The sequence below is a fragment of the Myotis yumanensis genome, unplaced genomic scaffold (assembly GCF_028538775.1).
Source record: "Myotis yumanensis isolate MYYU_CA2020_CCGP unplaced genomic scaffold, mMyoYum1.0.hap1 SCAF_11, whole genome shotgun sequence".
Taxonomy (NCBI): domain Eukaryota; kingdom Metazoa; phylum Chordata; class Mammalia; order Chiroptera; family Vespertilionidae; genus Myotis; species Myotis yumanensis.
This window is the reverse complement of record NW_027223762.1, coordinates 19,307,612-19,320,024: the sequence shown is the minus strand read 5'-3', so window position 1 is coordinate 19,320,024 and position 12,413 is coordinate 19,307,612. Positions and strand designations below refer to the sequence as shown.

The 12,413-nt window shown below is 38.8% G+C and overlaps 1 protein-coding gene across 2 annotated transcripts in view; it reads left to right on the top strand.

Moving 5' to 3' along the window:
- Nucleotides 1–11,756, top strand: part of CDKL4 (cyclin dependent kinase like 4) — a 36,841-nt gene extending 25,085 nt beyond the window's left edge. Inside the window, exon 10 of one of the 2 annotated variants that reach the window (XM_070429066.1) lies at nt 11,721–11,756. In XM_070429066.1, coding sequence (XP_070285167.1) covers nt 11,721–11,741 — 21 coding nt within the window. In that variant the 3' untranslated portion in view covers nt 11,742–11,756. Of the gene's footprint in view, nt 1–1,339; nt 5,998–11,720 lie in introns of those variants that run through there. The other variant, XM_070429065.1, reaches the window with a different exon arrangement.
- Nucleotides 11,757–12,413: the final 657 nt, after the last annotated feature.

The following is a 12,413-nucleotide window of genomic DNA, read 5'->3' as shown; positions in this document are numbered from 1 at the left end:
TGTTTGGGGTGCCCCCCCCTCATCTTATATCCCCAGCATCTAAAATAGTATTTTGTATATAACTATAATCCAAATAACTAAATAGATAAGCAGTGGTTCTTAATAAGACAAGATGGTAGTTTTTAATTTATCAGAAACCAACAATCATTCCATTTTCGTTTGCTTAATCTTCCGCCTTTGATCTACTTCTTGGTCATTTATCTTCTCATTAGCGTGTCCCAATAAAGGAAGAGAGCAGTCTGTTTTTCAACTATTTGATAGTTAAAATAGAAGTTTGTTGGGAGAGAAACAGTAGAGTAATCAATAAGGAGAACTATTATGGTGATTTCTCTGTATCCTAAACCTCTGGATCTCCAAATTTGTATTGCGTAGATCATTTTACTGTTAAAGTTACATGTATGCAAGTTGAGCCCAATACAGTTTAGTTAACCAAAAGATTAGGGTTTGTTCAAATAAGTCTGAGGCAGCAGTATGAAATACGGTGTGACTTGTGTGTAAAAACACTGTCCCCTTCAAAACATCTCACTAGATTCCTTGCCTATGGCCTGGGAGGTCAACAGCAACACTGCTCCATCCTGCTTCTTGGTTCCCAACTCAAGTTCTGCCACACTGTCCTCAGATGGGGTGGGACATGCTCCACCTTTAAGTCTCCAGTTCACAGCTGGACACTTAAAGCATCGCTCCACCACGTGAAGTCTCTGGAGAGCAGGGCCAAGATAAACAGGGATAGCTTTCAAGTCCTGGTTTTCTTTTTGAGGACACACCTCTTTCCCAGACACTTTGCTGTATCAGGAAAAAAAAAAATTCAGAAAGGTCTTTTCATTCAGTCTGGTTTCATTTTGTGAGTTCAGATTTCTACTTCGATACCAACTTCTAGCTCTCTGAGTGATGACCAAGAAATTCATTAAGACTAAATATTGTTTAAAGTTGACAGTAAAGAAGTTTTTAATCTTTGCTGTCCCACCAATATCCTAAAATTAATACCCTAAATTTTTAAATTGGAGATGGGCACAAAGTAAGCCCTGGGAATTATCATTTAATAGCTGGTGAGCATGTGCCGTTTTAACACTGATACTCCAAAATTTTTAGATACTCCGAAATTGTGTATTGAAATAAATTAGAGTACATTCATAAGAAGCCTAGAATAAGTAATAGAATCTAATTTTCAAGTATCAGAATATCACAATTTTTAGAAAGGTATCTCTATTTAATGTTTAAGTTCATGTCTTTTGACATCTTTGTACCACATGTATCCTTTTTTTGCCACCTTTAAATCAAACTGTACAAGTAGGAATTGTTTTCAATTTACCTTCTTATTTTTGTCTTGTTCTGCTATTAGAATCAACTGTTGCCTCTCATACCAGGAAGCCACACCTCCCCCACACCTGATGGAAGAAAACAAGTCCTCCAGTTAAAATTTGATCATCTTCCAAACATTTAGGAAAATGTTCTTTCAAGTGGAAAGTAATTTAATATGTACACATTTTTGTACAAGGGAGATAGGAATTCTCAGTGTTTCAAATGCAAATGAGCCATATGAAAATTAAGATGCCTTCTAGAATTGTTTTGCTCTGATCATTACTGATTCCTCTGCCCAGGCTTTTCACATGCCAGCTTTATCTCTTAGAACATTTTCTTAAAATGTTATAAAGTCTGAAACTGCACATATGGAGGAGATATTTTCAATCTCATCAGAGCCGCCCCTCTTGAGGCAATTTATATTGAGAATTTGTGGGCTTACACTTTGATTTATGAACAAGATTTGCATATACCATCTTGCTTCAGCTGACCACATACTGTCTTAGAGCAATATCAAATAGCTTGCCTCGCTGCTGTTTGTGTGAGAAATGACATTATGTTTCTGCATTTTAATTCACTCTTATTGTAACCAGGTCTGTTGAGTAATGCTGCTATTTTATTGGGTTTTCGTATTGGTGTAGGAAGGGAACTTTAAAATGTCACTTATGTTTACTTTTTGATTCCAGGGTAGACTCTACTTTCTCTTTCTCATGAGACATTGACGTTTCTGTTTTTAAAGCTAGCAGGAGAAAATGTTGTATATTTACACAGCAAATAGTGGATGAGCTACAAGGAATTACCAACTTCATAATACCCTGGGATAATGGGCTGCTGACTCTAATGCTATCCTTTGGTGCATCACGGTTTCTTATCCTTTTCTCCTCCTGGCTACATCTCGGTACCTAAACCTGTCCTCCTGGCTGTATTTTCTAAATAGTTTATCACCAACAGTCTCTTCCAAACATTTGCATCCACAGCTTCTATGAACTTGTGCCGCCCTAAACTTGTGCATCATGGTCAAGTCAGGCCTGTAAACACTTCTGAGAGCAGGAAGATTCTCTTTCAGTTACCTTCACTTTGTGTCTCTTACCAAAAAAAGAAGCAAACAAACAAAACACCTCAATAGGTGAGCCCAGTTTACACTGGGATATTTTCCCAAGTAAGCTTGACAGACCTGTCTACATACAAACATATGTACATATATACACATATATGTTTACATCGAGAAATTGTGAAGCATCATAGTAGATGCCTGTTATCCTGGACATCTAAGGATGATGCCGAATATTTAAAGTGCTTTGGGTTTGCGAACAAGAAACTCATGTGAAATTATAGCAATGGGCTGGCTCTTCCTGTCTGGCATAAAGACTCAAAAGAGTGAGGTTCCTGTCAATAAATATTAAGATTATTTCATCAGTTCTTTTTTGCTCCTAGGTTCAGCATGCTCACCTGAACATTTTGCAGATACACACAAGTTCAGAAATTCCTTGTATCTGGCACTAAGACACTAAGCATAAAGTATTTTAAAGAAACACAATAATAACACATTCCTCTTTAAAAGTTCATTGCACTTGTAGGCCTGGCTTATAAACTTCCAGAGAATCTCATTCAGTCATCAGGGAGCATCTCTTTACTAAAGAATTACGGCATCTGAGCAGTGGTTCCTTGCTCACTGGAAGGGCATTCTGAGTGGGCTTATTTGGCCATTTAACATTCTGAGTGTGAATATAAGCTGCTAGGGACTTATTTTCCTCTTATTATTAAAAAATGCGCCTCTTCAGAGTTGTATGTTTCTTGAAATTTTAATAAGATGATACCACAGGTGCAAGGAAAATGAGAAATAAAAGATAAAAGGCAACTTTGCTAAAAGATTTCTTTTTAGCTTTCGTAGTGTTTTTATCATGTAAGCCTCTTCATTGCCAAACCACTCATGCTACTCTAGCTCTTGTTATGTACATATAAGCTGCACACACAGAAATCAGAATAGCACAAGACTCCATTACCCATCTTGCTCCTAACTGTGCCTCAAACAACAATGAAGATTTGGGCAGAGTTTGGGAGAGTAATCGTCTTCCCTTACTTTTGCTTACATTTGCGAATTCAAACTAGCATTTCTCTTTTTTTTTCCCTTACACAAATCCATCATTTACGTATGACTGGAGAGGAGAAAGCAGGTAATGCTTAGAGAAAGATTCTGATGCAGTCATATTACCACACAGAACAATACTCTTCTGATGACGTTTGCATGCTTGGCTTCCCTGCGTGACCCAGGTCACGTAGCACTGCTGCCGCCTGAATTACTCAGGCGCACAAATCTCCGATTGCAGCTTTTCTCTGTCTCCAGTGCGTGCTGCTCACCTCTGGGCTGCACAGGTCCCCTTGCATTTCTCAGCCACATGACAAACAGATGCACCTCTGGGTCTGGTACCCAAATGAAGTCATGACTCTTGTAGAACTTACCCTCACAGAAGCCCGCAGGATTCTGTAATCTCGCCTTTCCTTCACTCTTGTCCAGCTTCTGGCTGACCTGGGCCTTGCCTCACCTGTGCCAGCTTTCCAGCTCTTTAATTTGTGTATAATTTTTTGCTGCTGCACACATACTGTGCTGTCGTGGTGAGTGGCGCCACCTGAATATTTGAATGTGGTGATTGTTCCCACTTGCCCCCACCACGAAGCACTTGTAGAGGGTCACTTTTTGAAGGTTATTTTAACTAGACTGAAGCATTGACAAGCTATGTTCAGTGGGCTTTTGAAGGCTTGGGATTAGGGAGGTGACTGGGTAAAGACACAGCCCTCAGGCAGGGAAGGAAGTGGTGAGCAGAGAATAGATGTCCATCTTCTAGCTTCTAAGTGATATCACACTCTTCACTCATTGCTCTTGCAGATTCCCCAAACTACAAGGAAGGAGGAAATTAGTAAGTTCTTTTGACAAAAATTTTAGTTCTGAAAATATTTTATAGTTCTTTAGCTTACTTGCTATAGAATTATAATTTTTTTTCAAAAAGGTATCACTTTCTTGGTCATTTGTCACCATCAATGATTTCCAATCATGGTTTTGGAGCAAATGGCACAGAGTAATCCCAAAGCATTTTTTTTTTTATTAAAACATGTTACCAGAAGAAGAATGTTCCTAAAATTCCACAAACAGAAAAAAATTGAGGAGTCAGTGTAAGATATTAGATGAATCACAAGTATAGAGGTTTTTAGCGCATATAGTTAAGTCAGAGAGAGAAAAGGCTACACACAGGTTAAAGTAATGTTCTGGGTACATCTATGTGTTTATCTTAGATTAAAATCTTTAACTCAGCAACTTCATTCTTGTTTTAGTAGACAACAAAAAGTTTTTAAGAGTGGTAGTTTAGAGAATAATAGAAATATCACGTGACCTGGGAGTTAGGACTCCAGGTTCTAGGCCTGGCTTGCAACTCTCTATATAGACGTGTAACTTTTCTTTGCCTTTATCTTGCCATTCTATATAATAAAAGCCTAATATGCAAATTGCCCAAACAGCGGAATGACTGGTCGCTATGATGAACACTAACCACCAGGGGGCAGACGCTCAATGCAGGAGCGCCCCCAGCCTGTAGGCCCCAGGCCGGCCATGGCAGGTGCCAGCAGGGGCCCCCCAATTGCCCTGCAGGTCACCCCACAGATTGGCCCTGATTGTTGGCCAGGTCTAGGGACCCTACCCGTGCACGAATTTTGTGCACCAGGCCACTAGTTTGTATAATAAAAGAGTAGATAACCTAGATGATCTAAGGCTCTGCTTCAGCTTGGTGTCCTGGGCATATCTCCCACTAGAAGATGCTTTCTACAGATTGCTCTACACTAACAATGCCAAGGTAAACTTCGGTGTTTATGATGTAGCCAGGAGCTTGGAGGTCACTTTATTTCTCTCTCATCTCTCACTTGCTTGATTTCTTTCACACACACAGAAACACACACAACTGCTCCCTGCTAGTTCTATAAAGTCAATAGGAGTTTGTAGACAACCATCTAATGGAGGTTACATTTTATAAATTAAAGTAGATTTTAGAGCTAATAATCACTAGATTTTAATGTAAATAAAACCGGTGTGCTTTTAAAATGCAGAATAATGTGTAATAATTTTTTGATGTTTTAATCTAACTCTGATTAGCTTGGAAATTACACATATGCTGTGAAACATTAATTTAAGATAACCATTAAGGCAAAGAACATTTAGTACATTTCTAACCTCAGTAAAACTTTTAGTAGTTTCAGTAAATAATAAGTTAATGGAATTCTATAAATATATCTGAATTATATTCGTTTTATATTTCAGCAACAGGGTCTCGGGTTCAGTCAACTTTATATTTAACCTATAATTTACATAAGCTAAGAATTGGGTTACCCTACTTACCAGGCATATAAATGACTTGTATTTTTAAAAGTTAAAATTTTCTTTTCTGTTGTGAACTAACCTTATTTAACCATATCTCTCAATATTATGCATTGAGGACGTTGTGTGTTTACTTATTATTTTAGAACATATTTCAAATCACATGAAATTATGGCGATATACTAATTAGCATTTGATAATTAACACAATGGCAATATATGCTGCTAAAAACAATTCACTACAACACCTTTTTTAGTTGTATTATGTTAACTATATAAATACATAACATTCTTTAAATTTAGCTTAAGATATATAGAAAACTTAGTATGGGATTAAATATTTTGGCGACTTTACATTTGTATATATAACAACCTGAATGTGTCCTCTAGCTTATTTTAATAAAAGTTAGAAATATTTCTGTCTCCTTATTTCCCTTTAATTCAGCTATTAGTCCATATCTAATGTTTTGTATTTAGGTTAAAAAAAACTGTCATCGTCACATATAAATTCCAGAACTTTTTATTTAATGTCCCATCAGTTGGAATATCTGAACAGCTGGCATGCCAACTGTTCCTTTTGGGCTGGAAAGTTTCACAAATGGGGAAACTAACAAAATCTTTTCCAGTCTGACCGGCTAGATGCTCATTCCTGAGAACATCTTTACAACTTTACTTTGAGGCTATAAGATTCTTTTTCTTTCAATTCATCAGAACATTTTTCTCATTCTTTACAATAATTAAGCTAAAAAATATGAGATTTTCTTGACACTTCAATTCCAGGCTATCACAATAGTTTCTGTGGTTTAAAAAGGTGAAAAAGGCTCAAGATCAAACGTAGACTAATGATCAGAGGAGAGAAGAACAGCCTTGGCTGGTGTGGCTCATGGTTAGAGCATCAGCCCGAGTACCAAAAGGTAGTGGGTTCAATTCTTGGTCGAAGGCATGTACCTGGGTTGCAGGTTCAATCCCCTGCCCCAGTCATGTGGGAGGCAACCAGTTGATGTCTCTCTCTCACATTAATGTTTCCCTCTCTTCTATCTCTCTCGCCCTCCCTCCTTTCCATTCTCTCTGAAAAGCAGTGGAAAAAAATATCCTCAGGTGAGGATTTTTAAAAAAGAGAAAAAAACAATTAGTAAAATAATGAATGAAGTCATTATTTAAATATACTTCAATTCTTTTATTTTCTTTTGAACTAACCTTTCTGCTTTTATTATTTTTAACTGTGCTTATGCTTGAAAGAAAACAGATTATCTCCATCGATAACTGCAACAATTTCTCCCATCCCACCTGCCTTTTGCAATGATCCGTTTCCTCTCCTTTTACCAGGAGGTGAGGTCTCCTTCCCTCCTCCCTGCCTTGTGACCTGTGACTTCCTTAGACAAATAGAATGCAGCAGAGGCGCCACTGTGCCACTCTGGGCCTACCCCTAATGAGGCCTGGCAGTTTCTGCTTTTTGTCTCCAGGGAAGCCAGCCACCCTGCTGTAAAGAAGCGTAGGCTGGGCTTCCATTGATAAGACACCACGTGGAGAGAAAGACCACTGGAAGGGCACTCCAAGGCCTTCCTAGCCCTTCCCACTCGGTGCAGCCACCAGTTGAATGTAGCCAAAGCTGTTTCCCCAGCCATTAGAGCAGGGTAACTGCCCAGCTGAGCCCAGTCAACCCACAGAATTATGGAAATAATAAATCATCATTGTTTTAAGCCACTATGATTGGGGATGATATGTGATATAGCAATAAATAACTGAAACAGAATATGTTTTTAAATGGTGTACCGTATATTACAGTTGAGAAGCACGTTCTCAAATAATACGCACACTTAATGTAAGGCATAGGGTGTGATATTATTAAACCTAGAGCTATAAATACTCTCCAAGGACTCCCATTCTCCCCTGCTACCCACCGCCTCTATCTGTGGATCTTAATTATTTTAGTCGAGGCTGCTATGCTCCCAAGGAGGACATCATCTTCTCAGGAAACGTGTGTAACAACCCCCTTGCAGAAAATCTAAAACACGGTAGTGAAGAAATGACCCAGACATTGTATTTGACCAAATAGATGAGTACATTCTTGCCAGAAATTTCCTGGATTTCTTTACAGTGGCCTAAGAGAAACCTTTTTTGGGAGAAAAATGTTCATACCTGTGTTAGATAACTGGGTAGATGCTAGACTACATGTTTTCTACCTTTTACCCAAGTAAACGGTCAGTTTGGGTCCTGATGGGTGTTTTTTGCTTTTAAACCAGTTCTCCTCACTCATCCTCCCGTCCAGCAGACTTCAGCTAGTGGTCACCTGTGTGCTCTTAGGGAAAAGGCTTATCTAATTGCACGAAAACTTTCTCATAAAAAAGGTCCCTAGCACCTTGGAGTGTTCAGGATGACGGGTGCCATTGTCTTTCCACACTTTCCCTCTTTCTCTCTCAACTAGAAAGACATCCTACCAAAGGTCAGATTTTGGCTTTGCCACTTACAGGTCATGACCTTTGATTATCAGCATCTTCAACTCTTAAAATAAGAACACTTTCCTAAAATGATAATTTTAACACCTGAGGTGGTTCAAGGTATTAAACAATTATGTTAATATGCCTTATAATATAAAAAGCTATATAAATATTATTACTTTTATTACCCTGTAGAACTTTTGAGATATATTGACTTCCGAAATTAATATGTGGTCACTTAAAAGAAATGCATAGAATTTTTTTAATATAGTGGTTACCATGTTTCCTCCCAAAGAAGCGTGCATGAACCTTCATCCCATTCAGCTGCTCGTCTTTCATTTGGTGCCTTTTGCATTTCCAACATGAAAAGGCTCTTATTTTCAACAAAGAAAAAGGTCAAGTTTTTCTTTTTACACCAATTTAGTTTATTGACACTATTTTAAATGTTTGCTTATTGTCTAGCAAACACTATCAGGTTATCAGGTACTGAGCAAAAACAGAGGAAATTAAGCCTTTAATGGAATAAGTAGCCACCAAAAGAAAGAGCCTAGTGGGGTTAACCAGAAAGGCACAAATTAAGACCTCACCAGAAAACTTAAAGAAGACACCAACACCGCCATCATGAAATAATCTCCCCATGATGCCAGGAGATTTCCTGAAGGGTTGGAATCATCAAAGATAGAAGAGTTGGCTGGGGAAGAACAACTAAATAGTGAAGAAACAGCATTTTAGGTCTGGGAATACACAAAACCAATTTAATTTTGTGTTCATCAAGCAGTCCAGAATAATTAGCTGTAGGAAACAGCTAGAGAAAGAAAAAAACAAGAGATCCAAGTCTTAATTTAATCTGTGGATTCCAGCAATTAAAATTACATGAACAGTGTCTATTCCTGAGGCAGTGAGGAAGTGCTGAGTGAGAAGAAAAGTCCGTCCCAAATTTAAGAAACGCAGCGAGGGGGAAAAAAGGGAAGAAGAGGAAAAATTGGTATTTATCACTTGTCCTGCAATAGTCCCCATCTCAAGATCACCTTTCCACTATTCATGCCTTCCTCTTTCCTATTTATCCTTCGTTCTAGCCATACATCTACTATTCTTGGATTTGAATCTCTACCCTGTTATTCTCAAGTTTCTTCCTTTACCATATACTCATCATTCCACTCTCTGCTCTGACAAACACCTGCTCCATTATTCAATTTCCTTCCTCCTGGATTTGCAAATCAACTACTACCTTCAATTTTCATCCTGAAAAATCACCCCATATTTAATCTTGTCTAATGCAAGAGCCCCCTATAAAGCACCAGCGCTATGTTATATAAATTAAATTTAAAAATAATCTTAGATTGAATTCAAAGAAATCCTAAAAAAGATTTGTTTTATTTTTTTAATTACAATTATTTTTTATTTGTCTTATTTTTCCTCTTTATTGAATTTATTGGTGCGATACTGGTTATCAAAATTATACAGGTTTCAGGTGCATAATTCTACAACACATCATCTGTACATGTTCACCACCCCAAGTCAAGTCTCCGTCCATCACCATTTATCCTCCCACTAAAATATGTTTATTTTAGAGATTGACATCTCTTTAGATGCTCTATACTCTGCTATTCCTTAAATATAATCCCATTTAGAAAATAAAAATCCCTCACCAAAATTGTCTTTATCAACTATTCCCTCTAAATCATTGGTTCTTAGTCATGAGTTGCCCTCAAGGGTTCCAGTAGACGTCCCTCATCCACTTCCTATCCAGATTCCAAATGTAACCCAGGGGCAATAGTAATTGCCCCAAACTCCAGAGCTCTGCCGGGTTAATGCCTGGACAGTTTACCTAAATTTAGAAATAAAATAAAATATATACATAGCAGTATCTTATAGGTATACAAATACTTTATACCTTTCTTTCTTTGATTACCTTTATCAAGTATTTATCAGTTATAATGGCCTTTTTATAGAAGCAAGACTTCCATCAATAAATTTACTGTATTTTTTTTAAACCTGGAACAAAGGACCTCTGCCCCTTTGCCTCTTCTGCATCCTGAGCCCTTTATGACTTGGAATAGAGCAAGACCATGACTAATTCTGCCCCACGGGCTGACTAGTCTAGGAGAGATAAAAATCCCTTCCTCATTCTGCCTTAAATATTTAACATTTAGAAATTCATCTGGGTTCCAAAGTAATCCTACTGAGAAGATTAGGGAGATAAAGTACCAGTTAGAATATTTATGTGAATTCGCTTAAAGGAATCTCTTTCCCAAGAGCTGTTTCATCAGTAAGCTGAAAGAATAGAGCCTGGGCTAGGGCTGCTGGGTTGTTGGGTGGCTGGAGGGCCCCCTGCAGGCCTTGGATCTTTCTGTAAAGATTGGAAGTGGAGGGCACCACAAGGGGTGAGAAATTGAGGTGGAAATGAGTTTACAGCAAACCATGTCTTTGAAAATTTAGCAGTGCCATCTGTGGCCATTGTTTCTTACAAAGAACATGCATCGGATATCTTGGCTGGGTTCTAGAGCCAACTCTGCTACCAGCTGCATTGTGTTGAGCATGTTCCGTTCTCTCTCTGGCCCCTCAATCTAGAGTAAGGAGTAGTCAAGATCAATGTTTTTAAGGTTCCTTCCAGCTGTGATATTTTGTGAAATGACATAAACAAACAACTGTCACCTATCTTCCCTTGTCCTGTTCCTGTGTCCTCTTCCACCCTCCTTTTCTCAGGTCAGTCACAGATTGATGGGAGAGGTGAGGACAGAGAAAGGGCCCTATAGGGATTGTGCTCTATCTGCTTCACCTTCCCAATCCTCTCCGAAATCTCCTTTCTCCATGCTGTCTGCTGTGGAAGCTAGATCCATGGTGGCAAGAGCAAAATCCTGGGGTCCAGTTGCTTTGCAAGAGGCCAGCTTTTATTTTGTAAGCAAACCAAAAAAAAGTAAGAGGTATTAGATGGTTTATGGTATTCAACACTGGGCTTGGTTTTTATTTTTTTACTAGTGGCCCAGCGCGTGAAATCACACACAGTAGGCCACCCACTGCTTCCACAGGAGCTGACGGGAGGGAGCCGCACCGCTTCTGTGGGAGGCAGGAGCAAGCTGCCACCACCCGTGGGAGGTGGGGGCGGGGGGACTGAGAGGTGTTTCATGCATCTCCTGGTGACCAGTCACACATGCAGCCCCACTACCCGCACATGCCTTGCCTTGCACACAGCCCTGTCCACTCGCACATGCTTGCTGCGCATGCAGGCTCCTGCTGATCGATCGTTACATGTGAGGGCATGACAACCATTTGAATATTAGCCTTTTATTATATAGGACTAGAGGTCCATTGCATGAAGATTCACACAATAGGCCTTCCTTCCCCTGGCTGCTGGCACTGGTTTTCCTCCGGCACCCGGGACCCAGGCCTTTGGTCTGGCTGCAGCGGAGAAGCCAAGCCTCTTCAGTCTTCAGTCATTTTCAGTCTTCGCTCCGTGCCTGCATATGCAAATTAACCACCATCTTTGTTGGGTTAATTTGCATACCAGCCCTGATTGGCTGGTTGGCGTAGCAGAGTGATGACCAATTTGCATGTTTCTCTTTTATTAGTGTAGATTGCTGTCATTTTGCCTTAATAATCACTTTCATCTGCTTGTTGCCACAGATGATGGCACACCATAAATAGATGAGCTAGGTGCCACTCTGAAAAGGAAGAATGCCATTCTTGCCCAGTAAGTGTACAACATGCCCTTCGATCAATAACATCGACAAAGAAGAATGCACATGTCTGAAAGAATAGCTATTAAGTACAAGTGAAATTGAAGCTTCACTTCTCAAGTTGCACAATTCCTCAGGATTAAAGTAAATCCTTGGCTGAATCCCAAGAAGACTCCATCTAGCAACGTTGCCAGGAGATTTTCCGGCACTATCAGTATGTAAAATCCCAGAACATTATTTACAGTATTTTTATTTTATCTCAACTTGCTAACTACCAGTTACTTTATCTTGCAAAAATTTACCAAGTGATTTTTGTGTGTGTGTGTGTGTGTTTTTTTTTATTTCTGGAATTTCTAAACCTATAAGGGAGCATTAATGACAAGGGCAGTTCAATATTTTAGGAAATTTGACAGGATCAAAGCTAGAGAGAAGCATTAAATGATAGAAATATCAAGCCTTCTGTAATACAAATGAAATATTTTAAATCAATATTCTAAGTATAAAGCAATTATCATGTTGAAATACAAATCATTGATGCATTATAGAGGCAAATTATGGCTTTTCATTCATCCAATTTCACTAATTAATGCAGGTATTATGTATTTACATACATATATTATTATTACATATTATTTTTCTG